This window comes from Meles meles, chromosome 5 (assembly GCF_922984935.1).
Source record: "Meles meles chromosome 5, mMelMel3.1 paternal haplotype, whole genome shotgun sequence".
Lineage (NCBI taxonomy): Eukaryota > Metazoa > Chordata > Mammalia > Carnivora > Mustelidae > Meles > Meles meles.
In genome coordinates, this window is record NC_060070.1 from 75,319,261 (window position 1) to 75,342,054 (window position 22,794).

A 22,794-nucleotide genomic window follows, 5' to 3' on the forward strand; every position below is an offset into this window, starting at 1 on the left:
GCTCAGTGGGTTAAAGCCTCTGCCTTCGGCTCGGGTCATAATCCCAGGGTCCTGGGATCGAGCCCCACATCGGGGTCTCTGCTCCGTGGGGAGCCTGCTTCCTCCTCTCTCTCTGCCTGCCTCTCTGCCTAGTTGTGATTTCTCTCTGTCAAATAAATAAAATATTAAAAAAAAAAAACAAACTCCCCTTTCCTACGCAATTCAAAACAAAATTTGACAAATTGGACAAGTGTGAATCCACCAAAGGTCTGCCCATGAAATCCTTTAGTAAGCTATGTTTTAGCTATTGAAATAAACAAAATTTGAAAGAAAACAAATCCAGTTATGATTTTGGTGTTGGTTGGAGATAACATGCTTCGTATCAGATGTTTACAATATGTATTTATTATTCTGAGTGATAAAAAAGATATTTCACTATCATATATACATATTTCATAAAATAATTGGCTATCCAATTAGCATTCTAGTAATTACATTGTGGAAAACTAGGTTATTATTTCTGTAAATTAGGATAATAAGGTTGTAATTAATTAGATATTAACTACTGATTCTAAGTATGCATATATTTTATGTTTTATTTTTGGAATTACTTGCAATTATTCATGTTTCCCAAGTGTGGGTTTAGTATGTCAATATTTTCTTGTCTAAAATGTGGTATTATTCAAAATATCAGTGAAAAATAAGTAGCATTATGCCTATAGACATTAAATGTCATGTAATGCAAAAATAAAGGGATATCTTATTTAAAAGTGTACATGTACATGAGGGAAAGTGGAAGGGGAGATGAACCATGAGAGACTATGGACTCTGAAAAACAACCTCAGGGTTTTGAAGGGGCGGGGGGTGGGAGGTTGGGGAACCAGGTGGTGGGTAATGGGGAGGGCACGTATTGCATGGAGCACTGGGTGTGGTGCAAAAACAATGAATACTGTTACGCTGAAAATAAATTTAAAAAAAAAGTGTACATGTTTTGCATGGAGATATAAAATGTAACCGGACTCTATTCAGAAACTCTTTCCTAAATCTTATCCTTTTCAAAAATAAGAAAAGCAGGCTTCTCCAGCAGAAACAACAAATAAACAAAACAACCATTTACAAGGCATTATGGCAGTCTGGGCTCACAGAGGCTGGAGTGATGACCGGGTGGTGTACACACAGTATAAACACAAGAGTTCAGTAATTAGGTTTGAGTTAATTTTAAAGTTCCAGTGACCTGGTCCATAATCAAGCAAAAGGTCATTACCCACACTGGTACATTTCACACAGAACACTCAGCAACTAGAAATGGAAATGGACACATCTTTACTTAAGCTTGCATAAATCAATCCCAGGAACCACTCAGAAGTTGTGGCTTCATTTTCTATTCATTTCAGAGCCACTTTACTCACATAAAACTGGAGAAATAGTTTCCAGAAAACCAGAGAAATCAGGAAAAAAATAAATTAAAATATTATTAGCATTATGCTGATCATGCTTCTCTAGTCTAAAATAGAGGAAGAAAACTAAAATAAAGGGAGAACTTACTTTTCTTCACTTAAATTCCCCCTCCTCCCCCATGAATAATATTGGGCAGGGATTACCCTATACAAGAGTATAAACTCAATTTGTAAAATTTTGAATTTTTTTTGGGAAGGAAGTATTTTTTATCTGTTGTTTTGTCAGCCTAGCATCCTTATTTCTAGGTAGAACCATCACTCAAAATGGCCCACATGTCCCTTGGTTTCAAGGATGGTCATGCAGCTCAGGCAGACCAATCACAGGACTCCAGTTCCCTTGCCAGTGATTGGTTCACAAGGATGGGATATGTGACCCAAGCAGGGTCAATTTGAGTCCCTTAATGAGAATGCATGAATGAACACCAAAAGGGAGAACACATTATGCTTTTGGATTGAGAGCAAGGTGGATATAGAATTAGGACTGCCCAGAGCCAGCTTTCCCCCTGAGTGGAGAGAAGTGTTGCAGCAGAGAAGAAAAGAGGGAAACAGAAGCAGGATGAGTTGAGATGATGAGAAAGACCCAAATGATATAGTTTGAGCACTTAGAGCAAACTGTGCGTAAAGCCAATAGATTTTCTTTTTGCTTAATTTGAAATCTGTCATTTTTAACTAAAATGTCCTGATGAATACAGATGGGATAACAGTGAGCTTTGTGAAAAAGGATTTATCAATGGGGGATATTTACTGCTATATTGTTTTTCTGTTAGAGAAATAATTACCTATATTAGCAAATAAGTTTTTGAAGAAACTGAAAGAAAGAAAAAACATAGAAAACCATTTTCATGTAAGATATAAGAAATGGGGTACTTTACACAAAAAGAGGCACTGAAGATTAAATGGAAAGAGAGCTTTACATGGAAGGGAGCAGAAATATAGAGGATTAAGATGTTTCGATGACTCTGCCATTTACAGCCATTATGTACACGTTAATATTAACAGCCCACTGGTGCCAGGCACTGTGCTAGAAACTTCAGGCTTGGATTTGTTCAGCATTAAAAATTAAACCTCGGGGGCGCCTGGGTGGCTCAGTGGGTTAAAGCCTCTGCCTTTCGCTCAGGTCATGATCCCAGGGTCCTGGGATCAAGCCCCGCATCGGGCTCTCTGCTTGGCAGGGAGCCTGCTTCCTCCTCCTCTCTCTCTCTCTCTGCCTACCTCTCTCCCTACTTGTGATCTCTATCTGTCAAATAAATAAATAAAATCTTTAAAAAAAAAATTAAACCTCGTCCTATTTGGGGTCTGATTTGACAGCAATGTGTAAAGATCAAACTATTTGAGTGGTGCATTTCCATTCGTGTTGCTAAACATGATATGGTTCTAATGTAAACAACTTTGAGAATGTTTCTGTTTCAGTGATGTCACAGAATTTAATTGTAATCTGGTCGTATTTGCCTGATCACAACCCTTGGGAGGCCTGAGTCCTTTCTGCAAGGCTACAACAATCTACAAAGTTATTCTGTAATGCTTCCATGAAGAAGTTGCTGGAGTAGATAAAAAAAGGACAAGATAATGATCTACAGAAAGAATAATTCTTTTGTGCCTTCAAATATCAGATGTCTTCTCTGCCAAAGAGGTTTCAACAACAACAGCAGTTTCAAGGAGTGTCTGTATTAGGGAGGTGGGAAGGAGGACAGAAGCATGAAAGGAGAAGTGTCTTTTTGCTGGAGAAATGTTTACTTTGTAATTAGCAAAGGACCAAGAAAGCTCTTTTGGAAACTATACTGGAGGGGGGGTCCAGAATTTAAATTTATGCTGATGCTCTCCGAGTTCTCTCTCTAGGGAACCCTCCATAACTGGCAGGGATCTCCTTTGGCTAGAACAGGCTGCAAAGGAAGCCAAGGTCTTGGGGTCATTTCTCCAATGGGCCCGTTAACTCAGCTCTGTTCCATAGCCGCAAGTTGTACCTTTAACCCTACTAAGCCATCTTGGAAACACGTATTAGCACATCAGTATGGTGGTCACAGAAGAAAGACATATATTTGCCTGGAGACCACACCAAAAGTAGGCAGAGATATTTCATTTTTGCCAGCACAAATGAATGTCTTTGTGACTGTTTCAGCGAACTCCAATTAAGACTACAGCTACTGATGGGGCAAAGCTCAAAGATGAAAACTCAACACAGTTAAATGCCACAAGTAGGCTGATCATTGGCCATAACTACCTTGTGAAATGACATATTATGATGCCAGCATCTAGGATAAGAGATCTGTGATGGGAGGGGCTTTTGCCTTTCTTGCTTACTGCTATATCCTCAGCCTAGCCCATACTTGCTGCTTGAGTCAATGGTCTGTTGAGCGTATGAAGGTACTTTGGCCTGGACTTTGATTTATTCTTCCTATTCTTCCCATTACAAATTGGAAAGTATAATAGAAATATTGTAGACGCAGAAACCACTGAGTGTGTTTTTACAAGGAAAGAGACAGTACCTTAGATAGTAAAAAATAAAAATAAAAATAAAAATAAGAATTGGATGTATGAACAGTCACACTCACCTAACTGCAAACAAAAGAAAAACCTTGTGGTAAATGGCAAAAATGGTTGACGCTCTCCAAACATTCCTGTGTATGCACACCACCTTGCCAAGTAACTCTGCAGCTTCTCCCACCAAAAGGTGAAATCTATTTCTCCACCTCTTGAATCAGGGATGGCCTTATGACTTGCATACGCTAAAAGAATGTAGTGAAAGTGGAACTGTGCCACTTCCGAGCCTAGCTTCAAAAGGAATTCCTTCTACTATCCCTCTTGGAACCCTGTTGACCCCCTAGCCACCTTACTGATGATAGAGACTTAGCACAAGTTCCTCAGTCCCCTGACCAGCCATGAGCTGCGCGGTGGATCTCAGCCCCAGTTGCCCACTCACATTTATTGTTAAATAGACAGCTGTTGTTTTAAGCTTCTATGTTTTGGGGTTAATTTGTCATGTAGCAAAAGCTAACTGAAACAACTTCACCCTTGTGCACAGGATCTAAACAATGGCAAGACTATTGCTTGCTTAGGGACTGAGGAGTGCTTTGTATAGTACAGTTACTACTCAATTCAATAAACTGACCAGTACGTGCTATGTTATACGTACCAATGGGTTAAAAAGCATTTGTTATTTATAAACATCTCAAAAAAATATAGACATTTGCAGGGATAACTTATTATAAAGACTTCTTTAGAACGGTGATCGCTGAGGTACACCAACACAGCAGAGAAGCCTAAAAATGATTCTATCACCATAGCAAGGAAGGGACTACACAGAGAATGCTAACACTTAACTATTTCCCCCGTAAATATGTCCACATGAATTTGACCACCATGAATAATGTCTCAAACATCTTAGACAGCCTACAAAAATGGAGTGATATAAACTTGGCATTATAAAGAGTTCATAACTTCTGGTTGAATAAAAATGGTACAGTGCCTAGGATTGCAAGGCATGAACTAAAAGGTTTCTCATTTTCTGCAGAGATTTTCCTGAGAAAACACTGAGAAGTTTAAGAACATACGATGGGATTACGAAATGTGTTAGAGGCATGAAACCTAGTAACTGTCATTTCATTTTTTTTTTTTCCAACCTCTAGCTAGGTGCTGGCTGTGATCTTTCTGCTGCATTAATTACAGAAGGGAGTAAACTGTGCATACAGAGGATCATGGCATGGTCTTCAAACCACGTACCTGGGCAGCAGAGGATCCTCACAAAGAGGATGTCAATGTCAGAAGAAACAGTGGAAAAAGGTTGGGGCCTGTAACAGCAGCTGTAACTATCTTTTATCTGGATGGGTAACCAATTCTGACACTTATCCACTGAGTTTTCAAACTGATCTGATGCTTCAAGTGTTCAATGGGAGTTGGTGGGAAAGGAGACAGAGTAAAAGTTAAGTAATAGAGCTAAGGAGAAGAAAACATAATCAAATAAATTAAGGGAAGAGGCCATGAATGACTGTGATTGAAAGGATCTGAAGATGAACTGTGCATTTATGGGAGTCTTGAGAGATGAACAGTAGTGCTTATAGCCTCCAAAAACAGTAGTACACCTGTACTATTTTTAAAAGCCTAATCTTTGAATTTGGTTGAGGTTTATACAGACTGTAATCTTTCAATCAGTAACAATGACACTCTGGGTCTCGTTCTTTAGAGAGATAAAATTTTGACGTATTGGATTGAACCTTATGAAACTGCTAATATTTGGGCACATTTATGACCTAGAAAAGTGGGAGTTTCATATAGTTCAAGCTGATAGATAGGAGAGGGCTTAAAGCAAGAGACGGCTATAGCCACATATTTAGTTTTGGTGAAAAGATGGGAAAATCATGGTTAAACAACTGCCAGGCTTCTCCATTGAGGACATTAAATGAAAAATTTGCCTTAGCTTTTAAGAGGAGGTATATACATTTATAGTAATAAACATCTCTCTGAGAGTGAAGGATGTTATTTACTGCAATGGACTACATTTCTTGGAAGTTTTAAATATACCTGAATACTTCTGTGCTGCAATATTTTAAATTAAATAATATTAATTTTTGATAAAGTTGATTATTCCCTTTATGTTGGGGAGGAAAATTTCCCCCTCTGTTCCACCATCTGGTCCTTACCAAGGATTCATACCTTTTGAGTGTTTTCATTGGTGGCAACTGGTCCGCCCCAGAATTTGAACAAACAACCCATTTCAGTAGGGGCTGGGTAGGTCCCAAGAAGGGATAACAGAGAGATACTGTTGAGTTCTGCTTGCATTATTAGCAGATAGTTTTTGTTGTCTGCAGCTGCCCTGTGCAAGGTCGTGTATTCAGCAGCACTCCTCCCCTACCTAGATGCCTATAGTATTTCCCTCCCTCAAGTTGTGATATTCAGAAATGTCCCCTGGGGAACAAAATCACACCTAGTGGAGAACAACCATCTCTAATGCCATTATTATTTTTGCTCTGTATTTTCTCAAATTTTCTCTGACCTATCTCAAAGGGCCAGTCTATTAATTGGGTGCAGGGAAGGAGCAGAGAGCTCACATCCTCCAGGGCTCACACAGGATGAGTGTCTGTAGGCCAGCTGGTCTTCCTCCATGAAGTGAAGGTGGGGAGAGGACATCTAGCCAACTGGCATACGACAAATTTGAGCTAATGAATCCATCTCTCTGGATTCTGATGAACTGTTCTGGGAATCTTTGCTAAATGTCTTGTTTTGAATTTGAATGAATATCTAATATAAATCCTTCCTGTAGAAAACTGGACGATCCTTTACTGGAATAGTTGTTATAAAGATTTTAGGAAGTAAACTGAAGGAGAAACAAGCCTAGGAACAAAGCAGACTCATCATTTTTTAGTTGCTTGATTTTTTATAAAACTGATAATGCTGTAATTTTAAATAGAGTGCTTTTTCTCAAATACCGGTATTTGAGAAAATGATTAATAGTGATTATTAATTAACACATAATTCTTTTCCTTATGTGAAACCAAGATAAATTTTACAACTTTGCCTTTAATTTGGGGAAAGCACATAATGTGACCTATACTATATTCCAATAATGCAATAATATTCACATTTATCTCTTCCGTAGAAATATTTGTGGACATTTTATTTACAAGCAAACCTCACTTTATTGCACTTTTCCTAATTGTCTTCACAGATACTGTGTTTTTGTTTTTGTTTTTTACATATTGAAGGTTTGTGCCAACCCCGCATCCAGCCAGTCTACTGGCACCATTTTTGCAAAAACATTTACTCACTTTGTGCCTCTGAATCCCATTTATCCCTGTGATATTTCAAATTTTTAAAATTATTGTTGTTTTTTTATGGTGATTTGTGGTGAGTGATCTTTGAGGTTACTATTGTAATTGTTTTGGGGTACCCACACAAGATGGTGAACTTGATGGATAAATGTATGAATTCTCACTGCTCCAATGACTGGTTGTTCCCCCATCTCTCTCTCTCTCTCTCTCTCTCTCTCTCTCTTCTTGGGCCTCCTTATACCCTGGGATACAACAGTATTGAAATCAAGCCAATTAATAGCCCTACAATGGCCTCTAAGCATTCAGGTGAAAAGAAGAGTTGTACATCTCTCACTTTAAATCAAAACCCAGATATGATTAAGCTTAGTGAGGAAAGCATTTTGAAAGCCGAGATACACTGAAAGCCAGGCTTCTCGTTCCGGGTAGCCAAGTTGTGAATGCAAAGGAAAAGTTCTTAAAGGACACTGAAAGGACTACTCCACTGAACTCCACTGAACAAATGAGTAATAAGAAAGCAAAACAGCCTTATTGCCAATACAAAGTTTTATTGGTCTGGACAGAAAACCCAAATCCGCCAGAACATTCCCTTAAGCCAAAGCCTAATGTAGAGGGAGGCCCTAACTTTACTCAGTTCTGTGAAGGGTGAGAGAGGTGGGGAAGCTGCCGGGGAAGAGTTTGAAGTGAGCAGAGGCTGGTTCAGAGGTTTAGGGAAAGCTGCCCTCTCTGTAACAGAAAAGGGCAAGATGAAGCAGCAAGTGCGGACGCAGAAGCTGCAGCAAGTTCTCCAGAAGGTCTAGTGAAGATCATCAAGGAAGGTGACTACACAGAAAACAGACCTGCCATGCAGACCAAATGGCCTTATATTGGAGGATGATGGCACAGGGCTTTCAGAGCTAGAGATGAGAAGTGAAAACCTGAAAATGGGACTGACTTGCTGCAATCTCATGATCGGACTTGAACGGACGAGTTGCTTCTAATGGATGATCCAAGAAAGTGGTGTTTTGAGATGGAATCTACTTCTGGTGAAGGTGTCGTGTCTGAGGACTGCTGACATGACAGCAAAGGATTTAGGTTTGTATAGAAACGTAGTTGATAAAACAGCAGCAGAGTTTGAGAGGACTGACTCCAGGGTTGAAGGAATTTTAATGTGGGTAGACTGCTACCAAAGAGCATTACAAACTACAGAGAAATCATTTGTGGAAGGAAGAGCTGATCAATGTGGCAAACTTCATTTGTGTCTTAGTTTAAGAAATTGTCACAACTCTCCCAGCCTTCAGTAACCACTGCCCTACTCAGTCAGCAGCCCATCAACATTGAGGCAAGACCCTCCACCAGCAAAAAGATAAGAACTAGCTCATGATGATGGTCAGCATTTTTTAGCAATGAAGTATTTTAAAATTAAGTATGTACATTATTTTTTCATACATAATGCTGTTGCACACTTAGTAGTCTACAGTATAGTGTAAACATAACTTTCATATGTCCTGGGAAACCAAAAAATTAATTTGACTCATTTTATTGCAATATTTGCTGTATTATGGAGGTCTAGAACCAAACCCTCAGTATCTCAGAGGTATGCCTGCATTTGTATTCTAATGGATCCTTTTCTCTTTTTGCTTGGAGGGATGCTATTTCTTCTTGAATCAAGAAAGTAGACCCTGCCCCATTTCTTCCATGACTCTACTCTGCTTTCTCCTTTCTATCCCAAGATCATGCACTACATGTAATTAATTAGTATGTTCTTCATGCAATTAGCTAAAGAACATCATTTCTTTCATTCTTTGTGAATTTCCTCAAAACCCAATAGCCACAAGAAATTCTCTCCAGTTAAAGAAATGTACAAATGAATGAGAAACATATTCAGTTCTCCTTCCTCTGACCCCCTGTACCTCTACACATATAGTATCAACATTTTGCATCAAATACAGGCACATATATATTTCCTTGTCCTGTTTCACACCCCTTTTATAAGACGGTGGTGTCCAGTATATCAAAAGAGTCAATAAATATAAGTTGAAAACTATTGAACATGCATTTTTCTCCTTGTTTACTTCCATTTCAATATTCTGTTTTAATGCCCATGTGAGACTACTCTATATGTTAGCCTTTATACTCTCTTAAAATATATGTTATATGTTGGACATCTCAGATATATAGTTCTACTAAGATAGGCTCAAGTTAGAAAATACAGCAATAGTACTTATTTCTTATTAAAACTGGTAATTGAGGGAGCAATTAAGACTGATTAAAAGGTAAGGGAAAAAATTCTAAAATAGGCAAACAAATAGTACATCAAATAAAAATGTAGGGGGCTACAAAAATTACATTTATAACCTCGTATTCATTTACTCTATTCTAAACATGAGAAGGATGTTAGTAAAGAAAAGTGCATGTTTATAAGATTTTGCAACCAATTTTTTCAACACATTTATTAAAATACATCTCACGACTTGAAGAACTCATTTTGTTACTAAAAACTACTTCCATCAATTCAGCTTCTTCTTTGTGTACATTTTGGAAAGTCATTTCTGGATCTTATCATTCTTCCCTGGAGACCTTGCCTTTGGCAATTACAACATAGCAGAAAAAAATTCCTGAACACATGCGCCATACCTTTTCCAAATGTGAGTTATCTACCTCTGTCTTTTGTGAGCCTCTTAGACAGGGATGATATGCTTAAGTTTAAATTCAAGATTTTCAGGCTAAATTTTATTTTAAAAACCTAAACTTTTAGCTTATTCTTCTAGAAATGCTGAAACCATGAGCCTGAAAGATCTTATTTTATAAGTCTATAAGCATTTAGGAACCACTTGTGTAACAGCTATTTCAGTGGTAGGAGAAATCAAGCTTTTATCACTTTATTGTATTTATCATGATATATTTCCATGAATATTTATGATATATATTTCACAATCTAAATGAGAAGATTCCAGGTAGCATTATTATTTTGATATGATGTTTGATATAGTGGCCTGTCCAGAGTTCATTATTATTTTTCTATTTGGTTTCTTTGTGTTCAGATAGCATGTCTGATAAGTTATGAAGAGAAGTTAAGAAAAATATTAAGTTAGGGAAGTAAGAAATGAAGGGAGAAGTGGTTTCCTTCCTATGTTAAATTTCTGGGCCACTTGAGAAAAAACTTTTTGAGACATATACAAAGATGAATAAAGATTAAATAAAAATGGAACTAAATCTGGAATTATAAATGTGATCTACCTAAATTTTTCCAGTTGGATGAAGTTCTTTTAGTAAATGTAAATGTCACTATATCCTACTCAGAGAGGAGGAAAAAACACCAGAAGAAACTTTTAAGCCAAGTTTATGTCACAGGTTATTATTTTAAACTTCTTGTGGCATTATTTATCTTATCTATAGCTAGCTTTAAAAACTGACATTTTCAATGTTAATATTTAAGTCAAGTCCTAGCAAAATATACTAGAATACCACATTCTCAAATGAAATACTAGTATCATAATTTAATTTTTTTTTAAGATTTTATTTATTTATTTATTTATTTGTTTTTTCCATTTTATTTATTTTTTCAGCGTAACAGTATTCATTCTTTTTGCACAACACCCAGTGCTCCATGCAAAACGTGCCCTCCCCATTACCCACCACCTGTTCCCCAACCTCCCACCCCTGACCCTTCAAAACCCTCAGGTTGCCCCAACCTCCCACCCCTGACCCTTCAAAACCCTCAGGTTGTTTTTCAGAGTCCATAGTCTCTTATGGTTCGCCTCCCCTCCGCAATGTCCATAGCCCGCTCCCCCTCTCCCAATCCCACCTCCCTCCAGCAACCCCCAGTTTGTTTTGTGAGATTAAGAGTCATTTATGGTTTGTCTCCCTCCCAATCCCATCTTGTTTCATTTATTCTTCTCCTATCCCCCTACCCCCCCATGTTGCTTCTCCATGTCTATTGGATAAGGTTTTCTTCACTTATATTTTAAAAGTCAAGTATGCTGAATACTGATTAGTAATGTAAAATCTTTGTGAAAAAATAACATGAGCAAGGACCACCTGTAAGTCATTAAATTTCAAGAAAATGTAGCAAACATAAGTAAATGTACGGCTATGGGAGTTTACCAACAAGTCGAGTGATGAAATATTTGATTTCCAAATCCAACTTTTAAAATTTAAGATGTTTTAAATTAATTGGTAACAAATGCCAGAAAGACCTTTTTCACTAGCCAATTTTCATTCCTTAAACCTAATTTTAATGAAAACCTCTTACAAATTTATGAAATCTTGAAGTTCCCTTTAAAATCCTCCATGTCTTCAAAAATTTTATCACATTAACTACTTGATTACTAATAGCAACAGCAGGCTGGATACATTCTGATAACGGCCAATTTTTCTGATATAGTGAAATACATTTTGCAAAGTACAAGCGATCCACATTCTTTCTTAAATGATCCATGTTCATGTTGGCACAACACTCTCCTCTCTGTTCCCACTAAATTTTGTCCAAGTATCTATAATCTTCCTTTCATATACAACATTGTGATTATCTATACAAATATCTCAACCTTCTACTGGATCCTAATTATACCTTCAGGATAGGGGTAGTACCCTATTCGGTTGTGAATCCCCAAGACTTATCACTGTGTGTGGCCACAAAGTAAAATTCAATAAAACCATGCTGAATGAACAAATGAATTAAATAAAGCACAGGAAGTTCAACTACTGAGGCACCCAAACTCCTTTCAAGCTGCAATTCATTGAGAGGATCTTTTATTGGCTCAACAGAACTACCAATAGGTACATAAAGCTACATAACTTTCTTTGTAGGCAGTGGAGTAGAGGACATTAGTGAGAAAGATGGGAAATTATAATTTAAAGGACAATTGCAGGAACTTAATTACTCTAAAACACCATATTAAATGGTGTATTTCTTGGCAAATCATAAGACTTCAGAACAAGCTCTAACACAGAGTTACTATTTTTAAAATATTTTATTTATTTATTTGAGACAGAGAGCACAAGCAGGGGGAGCGGTGGAGGGAGAGGGAGAAGGAGGCTTCCTGCTGAGCAGGGATCTCAACATGGGGCTCGACCCAGGACCCCAGGATCGTGACCTAAGCCGAAGGCAGATGCTTAACCAACTGAGCCACTCAGGTGCCCCTCTAACAGTTATTTGTTATTGATTTATAGATCATTTTATTATTGATCTATAATCTGGTTTATAAAGTTAGTGTAAAAGTAAAATAATCTGGGGATCAAATGTCATTAATGCTTGAATTATATGTATAAAATATAGCCTTAATGATTTACTTCAAATGTGAAATCAGCATTAGAAACATGTATTGGGGAGCCTGGGTGGCTCAGTCAGGTAAGCATCTGACTCTTGGCTTCAGCTCAGGTCATGATCTTGTGGTCATGGGATCAAGCCCTGCATTGGGCTCTGTGCTCAGTAGAGAGTCTGCTTCAGATTCTCTCCCCCTCTCCCTCCTATTCTCTCTCTCTCTCTCAAATAAATAAATAACATCCTTAAAAAAATACTGTAGAAACATATATCCATTTAAATATTTTTTAAAATGCTATGTAACCTTTAAAATAGTTTTAGCTGCAAAAGCTTACAACCTAATTGTACTACTTTGATTTGTAGGCAGTGAAAAAAAATAAGTTTACGGCTGGTGTTGTTTCACTACGATCTTACACCACATAGTATGAGATCTCATGTTTATGAGGCTTCTCAAAAGTTTTTTGGGTCCTGGAAAGGATAAGAAAGATAATGACCCAAAAGACAAATATAGAAAGGATAAGAAAGATAATGACCCAAAAAAAAAGCCTAAAATCTATAATGCATCATTTTCCATCAAGATCAAATTAACACACATCTATAGCAGTTTATAGTTTTGATATCAGACTCTATTTTTAAAACCTGCACATCTATAGTAAATGGAATTGATTCTTTAATTTCCCTTTCTATATTTTCATTGCTAGTGTATAAGAAAGCAACTGATTTCTGTGCATTCATTTTGTATCCTGTCACATTACTGAATGGCTGTATGAGTTCTAGTAGTTTGGGGGTAGAGTCTTTTGGGTTTTCCATATAAAGTATCATGTCATCTGTGAAGAGAGAGAGTCTGACTTCCTCTTTGCCAATCTGAATACCTTTTATTTCTCTTTGTTGTCTGATTGCTGTTGCTAGGACTGCTAGTACTATGTTGAACAAGAGTGGTGAGAGTGGACATCCTTGTCGTGTTCCTGATCTCAACGAGAAGGCTGTCAGTTTTTTCCTATTGAGAATATTTGCTGTGGGTCTTTCATAGATAGATTTTATGAAGTTGAGGAATGTTCCCTCTATCCTTATACTTTGAGTTTTAATCAGGAACGGATGCTGTATTTTGTCAAATGCTTTTCCTGCATCAATTGACAGGACCATGTGGTTCTTCTCTCTTTTTTTATTGATTTGTTCTATCATATTGATTGACTTGCAAATGTTGAACCACCCTTGCATCCCGGGGATAAATCCCACCTGGTAATGGTGGATAATCTTTTTAATGTGCTGTTGGATCCCATTAGCTAGGATCTTGTAAAGAATCTTGGCATCTGTATTCATCAGGGATATTGGTCTGAAATTCTCTTTTTTGATGGAGTCTTTGCCTGATTTGGGGATCAAGGTTTTGTATCAACATGGATGGGACTGGAGGAGATTATGCTGAGTGAAATAAGTCAAGCAGAGAAAGTCAATTATCATATGGTTTCACTTGTGGAACATAAGAAATAACATGGAGGACATTAGGAGAAAGAAAGGAAAAGTGAATTGGGGTAAATCGGAGGGGGAGATGAAAGATGAGAGAGACTGTGGATTCTGAGAAACAAACTGAGGGTTAGGGAGGGGAGGGAGGCGGGGGGGTGAGCTTGGTGGTTGGTATTAAGGAGGACACATCGCATGGAGCACTGAGCGTGGTGCATAAACAATGACTCTTGGAACATGAAAAAAATAAAATAAAATTAAGATGTTAAAAAACACCCCTGCATATCTATATTCTATGATTTACAGCCAACATACATAGTTTGGTTGGTATACCTTTCAGGATTTTAGACACGAGCAATATTATTAAATGTTTCCTAAGAAATAAGTGAAATAAATTTGCATCAAATTGTGAAAATTCAAATAAGCACATTTTGCTAGTATGATTGTACCTCGTTCTCCCTTCTGACACTTCTTTCTTTGCACTGTACACTTTCTTGTCTCACTGGTGGGGGGACACAGGTTACCCTTTGCTGACGGATGCTGTGTTATTTCTCGGACCCGTGTTTCAGTCCCTCTTTTGAAACCACATGTTTTTCCTTTCTTCATGCATGGACTCCAAGGACTCCATTCACTGGCCTCACAGTGCACTGAAACAAAACAGCAGAAGCAGGCTCAGCGGGCTCACAGATATTTTCACAATTGTTCAAGAAACAAAAATATTTGCTTCTATCAATACTTGTTCAAATTCTGAGAAATCCTGTAGAACAAACTTGGGCAAGATGACTTAAAGAAAACAAAGAGAAAGGGAAAGGTAGAAATATAATATTTTCCTTTTTTTTCATGCTTATAAATATCAGGTAAACTCATTCTTGCATTAGATTTACTTTTCACTCTAGATTTATAAACCTGGGCACTAATATAATTACTCGCAATTGACCAAGGCTTTATTGATTGATCCTGACCATAACTTGATAGACTAGTCATTATTATGTGCTACAGATCTGCTTCTCGAACTTCAATATGCAATAGAATCACCTGGAGGCCTCCCTGAAGCACAGACCATTGGACCCCACCCTCATTTCAGTTTCCTCATTCAGTTGTTTCCTCATTCAGTTGTCTAGGACCAGGCTTGGGAATTTTTATTTTTAAAGATTTTATTTATTTATTTATTTGACAGCGAGAGAGAGAGATCACAGGTAGGCAGAGAGGCAGGCAGAGAGAGAGAGAGAGGGAAGCAGGCTCCCTGCCGAGCAGAGAGCCTGATGTGGGACTCGATCCCAGGACCCTGAGATCATGACCTGAGCCGAAGGCAGCGGCTTAACCCACTGAGCCACCCCGGCGCCCCGGGAATTTTTATTTTTAACAATACACGTGGTGCTGATTTGCATGTACAAAGAACACCCTTGGAGAACTTCTGTGCTAGAGAATGGTTAAGCAAAAAAGGTGTCCATGGGACACCGAGGTGGCTCAGGTGGTTCTTCCTTCAGCTCAGGTCATGATCCCAGGGTCCTGAAATGGAGCCCTGCGTTGGGCTCCGTGCTCAGCTTCTCCTTCTCCCTCTCCTGTTCCCCCTGCTCTCTCTCTGCGCCAAATAAATAAAATCTTAAAAAAAAAAAAAAAGGCATCCAGGTCATTGACCTGGATTCACTGCTTTATCCACTCAACGTGCAGTTAAATACTTAGATATTATTTATTAACAGGAATGGTTCAGGCATAGCGGCATCTATTTTAAGTGGATTCTGGGTCGATTTCAGCTGAGAAACTGCTTCTAGAATCAATGTGAAGAAATGATTTCTAAGATGAACAGATGTAATTTTTCTAAAGCTTCTTCTGTAGATTGCCCCCCCTTTTCTATACGTATTAATCTCTTCTTTTCAATCATGGCTTTCCAGAGTCTTGTAACAGATTTCTGCACTTCTAACAAAAATAAGTATCTGCAAGATGCTATTATTCTATTTTTGTTCATACAACTTCCTAATTTACAATAACTGAAACAGCTTGCAGCAATAATTCTTAGATTCTGCAGAAAGAATCTAAGATATAAGATTCTTTCCACAAAACATGTTTCCATTAACCTTTCTTGCTGCCTACTGATTTAAAAGATCCTTATTTTAGAGCAAAATTCTTTCATGCAACCTCAAAAAATATAACCTAAATGTATTAGAAACATAAATTCTTTTGCCACACATTCTTTCACATGCTTTTATAGTTGCCATCAGGTATCTGAAGGTAACACAAAATTAAATGCTAATGACTAAATTAGTGAATTTCAGTTTCTGTAACTTAAATGAACCTTACTGAGCCACTCTTAGTTTTCATGTTTAGTTCTAATACAATGATGTTAGTCAAAGAACAGAGCAACAGGGGTGCCTGGGTAGCTCAGTCAGTTAAGCATCTGCCTTTGGCTCAAGGCATGATCCCAAAGTCCTCGGATCAAGCCCCACATGGGCTCCCCGTTCAGCAGGGAGTCTTCTTCTCACCCTGCCCTCATACTCTCTCTCAGTCTCTCTCAAATAAATAAGTAAAATCTTTTTTTTTAAAGAATAGAGCACAAAGTCACTTAATGATATAATATCTTTTGCCAATTAAGGACATATCTCCCAACCTGATATTAATGATACAAAAGCAGTGGATTTTTAGCACAAACAAATAAAACCATCTCTAAGAAAGCAAATGAAAAATAAAAATCAAAGTTTGTGAGCTGTCACTTCATCTAATATCCATTTTTTGCCAGAACCAAGAGGACTAAATTAGAAAAAAAATTACGTGATGTGAAAATGATTTCACATTGCTGCTTTTTCACAATTGCAAAGGTGGTCTAGGCAAATGTGTATTTAGACTTTAGAAAAAAGATTTTTAAAATTACAGCTAGGAGTTCTTAGTCATATGATATATGGTTCTAAAAATGAAATTCTTTTTTTTTTTTTTTTTAAAGTAGCCTCCATAGCCAGCATGGAGCCCAACATGGGACTTGAACTCAAAACCCTGAGGTCAAGACCTGGGCTAAGATCAAGAGTTGGATGCTTAACTGACTGAGCCACCTAGGTGCACCGAAAAATGAAATTCTTTCTTTTTTTTAAAAGATTTTATTTATTTATTTGACAGACAGAGATTACAAGTAGGCAGAGAGAGAGACAGGAGGATGCATGCTCTCCGCTGAGCAGGGAGCCCAATGCGAGGCTCGATCCCAGGACCCTGGGATCATGACCTGAGCCGAAGGCGGAGGCTTTAACCCACTGAGCCACCCAGGCACCCGAAAAATGAAATTCTAATGACAATCTTAGATAATTCCATTGAGGAGAAGAAGGTAAAATACTGAAAACTTATGAGTTCAGATATTAAAAAGCTCTAAAAAAAAAAGATAGTTAAAAAGCCTTGAGAGGAAGAGAGTTTTTCTTAGACAAATACTGTAGAATGAATCTATAATATTAGTTTCTAAAAATATTTCTGGAAAATTGGAAACGTTGGAAAACATGTAAAGATAACAAAAAGGATTGTGATTTAAGTTACATTCAGGTTGTTAAATGAACAATACAGAACTGGAGCATCATTTGGTTAAGAGGTAACTAAGAAAAAAAACCCAAAATTACTCATTTTCTTCTATTTTCTGTATTAAAAACAATATTAACAATGGAAATCTTTAACTACTCACTAATGAAGCAAGGGTCTCAAAAAAGTCATTAGCTTCCTGTCCCTGGAAGTGGTCATTTTGTGATAGTCTTAAATGCTCTAAGAGGGATTCCTGAATTGGGAGAAAAGCTGAAATAGATGTTCCCACCAGAAATGACCTTATAACACCATTACTCGTTTGCTCTCATTCCTGTTGACCAATTGCATGGTTCCATTAAGAACATAGCAAAGGGCATGTTCCTTGCTACTCACTGTTTAAAGTTGGATATCTTCCTCTGTGAATACTTGAACAAGGCCAACTCTCCAAGAGGAGCAAAAAGGATGACACGATGACAGTGCAGAGAGGATGCAAGTATCTAGAGCATGGAATAGAACTATATTTTCCTATAAAATTGGGTTCAATGGACATTAATGCTTAATTTGACAACAAACCATGAGGAGTGGATATGTTGAAACTTAAGTCCTTCCCCCTAGCTTTATATCAGGGTGGAATTTTCTCTGTATATGACCTTTCCTCTAAATAATAATCTGGGTAAGAAACAAGTGACACAATGTCAATTTCAGCAAAGGGAGGGATACCTTCTTCAGTATCTTTGGTGAGCACCAGAGAGCTAGAGTCAAGATACTAATAATAGCACTGACAATAACTCACACTGTGTCCTTGGAACCATTATTTCAAGCTGTTGGTCATAGTTTCATCTCTGTTAAAGGAATAAGCTTTTTTTTTTTAAGATTTTATTTATTTATTTGACAGAGAGAGAGATCACAAGTAGGCAGAGAGGCAGGCAGAGAGAGAGGAGGAAGCAGGCTCCCTGTGGAGCAGAGAGCCCGATGTGGGGCTCGATCCCAGGACCCTGAGATCATGACCTGAGCCGAAGGCAGCGGCTTAATCCACTGAGCCACCCAGGCGCCCCTTAAAGGAATAAGCTCTAATGTTTCTTTGTGCCAAAAAAAGTTATCATTTTTCATGAAATTATGAGGCAAGCTCAGTCATGGCTCACCTACTGCTTGTTGGCTAGAGAGCACATGACGGGAGGCATCCCTTACGGCAAGCAACAAGAGAGAGCCCTGAACAAAAATTATGGATTTGCACTATTACCGTGTCCTAGGTCATTTACACCTAACTGTTCAATGAGCCAGATTCACTAAATGGCTTTTAGATTGCTAACCCCTATTCTTAAACATATAAATTACTTAAATTTAACTGTGTTAAGAGATAGTTTTTGTCTAAATAGTAGGATAAATTACCAGTCAGCTATACTAGTTAATCCAACAATGCCAGGTGCTAAATGCTCTCTACGATAGAAAAACATTAAAACATTTATGATAAACAGCCTTTCAAGGACTGAATGCTACACTTTCAACAGCTAAGAGAATCTAAACATGTGCTCCTTTTTCTGGGTTGAGAAAGACCACAAACTTTCTGCAACTCATCCTGAATTTCTGTCCTTGAGTACTCCACAGAACTGTTTCCTATTTCTTCCACAGTTTGGAACTTATTACCTTTAATCATCAGCCCTCAGGACTTACAAAGAGATGGACTTGAAGTGCTTTCTCATGTATGTTTTACCCTATTTCTAAGTTGTTTCTCTGTGTCTTTACTGACTAGAGGGGGAAAAAAAAAGACTAAACCAAAATGAGCCATGAACTGTTTCATGCTTACTGTTTTCCAGATGCTTCTGAAATTATCTTTAAAATATCATCTATTCGTTTCATTCTTCTATGAAGTTTGTTTAGAACTAAGTGTTTCTTGTGGACCTGAAACAGGTGAACCACCACGTTAGAGTTATACTCTACACTTTTGGTTCTAATAGATCTATCCGTGGGGACCCCAGGGGAGTCCTGGAGACTATCTTGTACTGAATCAGGAGAATATTTGTGTGCATATGCCAATATCAGTGCAGCATCAAAGGTTCTTGTAGCTCTTGCCCAGGGGATTTGAAACAAGATGGGATTGGGAGGGAGACAAACCATAAATGACTCTTAATCTCACAAAACAAACTGGGGGTTGCTGGGGGGAGGTGGGATTGGGAGAGGGGGAGCGGGCTATGGACATTGGGGAGGGGAGGCGAACCATAAGAGACTATGGACTCTGAAAAACAACCTGAGGGTTTTGAAGGATCAGGGGTGGGAGGTTGGGGGAACAGGTGGTGGGTAATGGGGAGGGCACGTTTTGCATGGAGCACTGGGTGTTGTGCAAAAAGAATGAATACTGTTACGCTGAAAAAATAAATAAAATGGAAAAAAAAAAAAAGGGATTTGAGATTTAGTATGCTGTTTTCCCTTTTGACTTAGCATCTGCTCCCCAACTGTTCATCAAATTCATAGCTGTAGTAGCTGTGCAACACTCAAAAGAGGGAAAATAGAGCCTGACAGTGATCCATTATTTAGACAAACAACTGGTCTGAGGGATGTCCCTCCCAGGAAATTCAGCCTGCATTTAATCAGACCCTGTGACTTGTGTCCTCCTGTCAGTTTGAGTGAGTCCCAAGTCCTCTCCTTGTTTCTGAATACCTGTGCACGTAGGGCATTTCAGCAAAGCAGTGCAAGAGATTTTTTATTTTATTTATTAGAGATTTTATATTTTCAACTATATCAACTCCAGTTCTGTAGATCTTTGGCTCACCTACTGAGTGTCAATGGGCCATACCCAGAGAATGATTTCTCCTCTTGGAAAACAACATTACTCATGCTTGACATCATACCTACGTGTTTTGTGAAACTCTTGTCCTAATGTGGAAATTTAGTTTAAGACCAAATATATACGTGTGTGTGTGTGTATTATATAAGACATATGCAAGTATGTCTATAATAAATTAAGTAGAACTTCACTGTATCATAATGATATAAAATAAAAATGTAATGATCAGAATAGCTAAAACAGTTGCCAACAGTCTCTAAGAAATAATGGGGCACCCATGAGGTGTTAGATTATACTCTGATACATGCTGGGTAAGGCTGTGGGAACTCTGTTAAGATAGTATCTTTTAAGGAAGGATGAAGAAAGCCTCTTGGAAATAGTCTCTCAGGTAGTGTGAAATAAGACTTTAAGCAGCACTTCCATGGAGATTGACATTATTATCTGAGGTATTTCTCCTCCCCTATAAACCTTAGAATTCCTTCTCACCAATACTGACGCACTCCATGGTATGGTTGTTGGCTTCCAACCCTTCTGGGCAATTGTCAAGGCACTTTCCAAGGTGTAAGTAAAATCCACTTTTACACTTTGTGCAGAAATTTTTGTTGAAACAGGTATCACAGTCAGCTTTGCATTCTGAAATAGAAAAAAAGGAAAGAAATATGCTATCATTATCTTCACTTATCTATTGCTGGTCCGGGTCTGTATGCTTACATTATAGGCACAGGCGACTTTTGTGTCAAACACGCTTAGGATTCAAAATTAATTTGCCAGACTGAATTATGGATTCTTCCACAGTCATTCAGTTGATATATATCAGCCATTGATTTTGAAATGTATCGATAGCCTTATGAAAAGTTTTTGGCAATGTGTCTATTGCCAAAAATGTTTATAAGACCAAGTATTTATTTATATTAAATGACAGTAAAAAGTGTTTCATCAGAGCTATTTCAGAACGAAATCTACTAGATATTGCTTTGGGGCTGTTTTGGGAGTCTATTCATTCGTTCAACAAATATTTGATTGTCCACTACGTGCCTAGCACTATTCTAGATATAGCTTGACAACAGAGCATGCAAGAGAGATAAAGACTTCACAGAGCTTACATTTTAGGAGGGGAGACACAATAAATAATAACAACATCTGATCCTCATATAATGATTACTGTAAGTCAGATATCGCTGCGAGTATTTTATAACATTAAGTCACTTAAGAGGTTTAAGTTGTGGAGGTTATTGTGAGGACAATAACCCAGTGAGACAGCTCCTATTATAATTTCCATTTTATAGATAAGGAAACCAAGGCTCAGAAAGATTATGTAACTAACCCAGGACCACAGAGCAAAGTGGTTCCAGAGTGATAAGTGCTCTGGAAAGAATAACTATGGCAAAAGACCCATAAGGGGAAAAGGTGGATTATTGTGAGTAAGCAGGTCATGGAATGCTTCTCTGAGAAGGTGACATATGAGCAGAATCTTGAATGAAAAAAGAGAGCCAACCAAGCAAAAGTGTAGGTAGGCAAAGAGCTTTCTAAACTGTCAGAACAGTGAATGTAGAACAGTAACTGCAGAGCCTTGAGGTGGGAAGATCTTGCAAGAAGGCCAGTGATGTCAGTGGAAAATGGCTGAGATGCATTCACAGGAGAGGAGTTGGAGAGGAAGGCAGGGCTATGTGTGGTGTATGACAGAGGAATGATGTTTCTGAATTTCGATTCTAAAAAGTTACTGGGTCTACAGTGGGGACAGTAGACTTTCAGGGTCCAGAGGAGAGGGGATAATGACAGCGTTTTCACATTCATTTCCAACAGATAGATAAATGTTTCACTGGCTATACTGGAATCCTTCTTGAAGCAAAAACAGCTTAATTTATTCTTTAAGTCATTAAATACTTGGATGTTATGATCATAATGGGAACTCAGATGGCATTAATGGTTACTGTACTTTTCTATATGTTCCATGAGTAATAACCAGGTTCTCAGTTTTTGCTTTTATAATGTAAAACAACAATAACACAAAACTTGAGTGCTTTTTACAAGAGGTAAAATTTTCCTGCTCTGAGGGCTAAGTCCAAGTATGTTTAGCCTAATTATCAGGTAAATATCATTATTTCCCGAACACTGAATATCACAAATACTCTAGAGGCCAGTAAATCTGGGAAGTCCCCAAGGATGAGATAAAAACATAATGCCATGTAGCACTTACTTGTACACTTATTTATATCTGGATATCGAGTTCCATAATATCCACTTGGACATGAAGAGAGACACACTCCAATCTGCTTCATGCCAATTCTTTCCAGAACAAAAAATAGTCTGGGCTTACATGACAAACATCCATTGTAATCTGAACACGTTGCACAGCCTCCTTGGCAGCCTTGACTGACGTTAGGATGCACTGAAGGGACAAATGCAGAAAGATAAAAGCAAATGTTAAATTATAAATATAGAAGTTCGATGACATTCTCTAGGCAGATGGTACACTTTGTTTCATTAGGTTTCAATTGGTGATAATGGGTGAATGAGTTGGAATTTTCGTTTCCCTTTTCTATGATCTACAATTTCCCTTTAATACATACAGAGTTTTTAATTAAAAGTTCTTAGAATCTCCCTGATGGCTAGTGATGATGAACA

The 22,794-nt window shown here is 37.9% G+C and overlaps 1 protein-coding gene across 2 annotated transcripts in view; it reads right to left on the reverse strand.

The window, feature by feature from the left end:
* The window catches only part of RSPO3 (R-spondin 3), a 92,606-nt gene that overhangs the window by 33,855 nt on the left and 35,957 nt on the right, over positions 1 to 22,794 (reverse strand). For both annotated transcript variants that reach the window (XM_046005603.1, XM_046005604.1), the window contains exons 2-4: positions 22,367 to 22,558; positions 20,656 to 20,802; positions 14,348 to 14,545 (exon numbers count right to left, since the gene is read on the reverse strand). In XM_046005603.1, the coding sequence (XP_045861559.1) occupies positions 14,348 to 14,545; positions 20,656 to 20,802; positions 22,367 to 22,558 (537 nt within the window). The remainder of the gene's footprint in view (positions 1 to 14,347; positions 14,546 to 20,655; positions 20,803 to 22,366; positions 22,559 to 22,794) is intronic.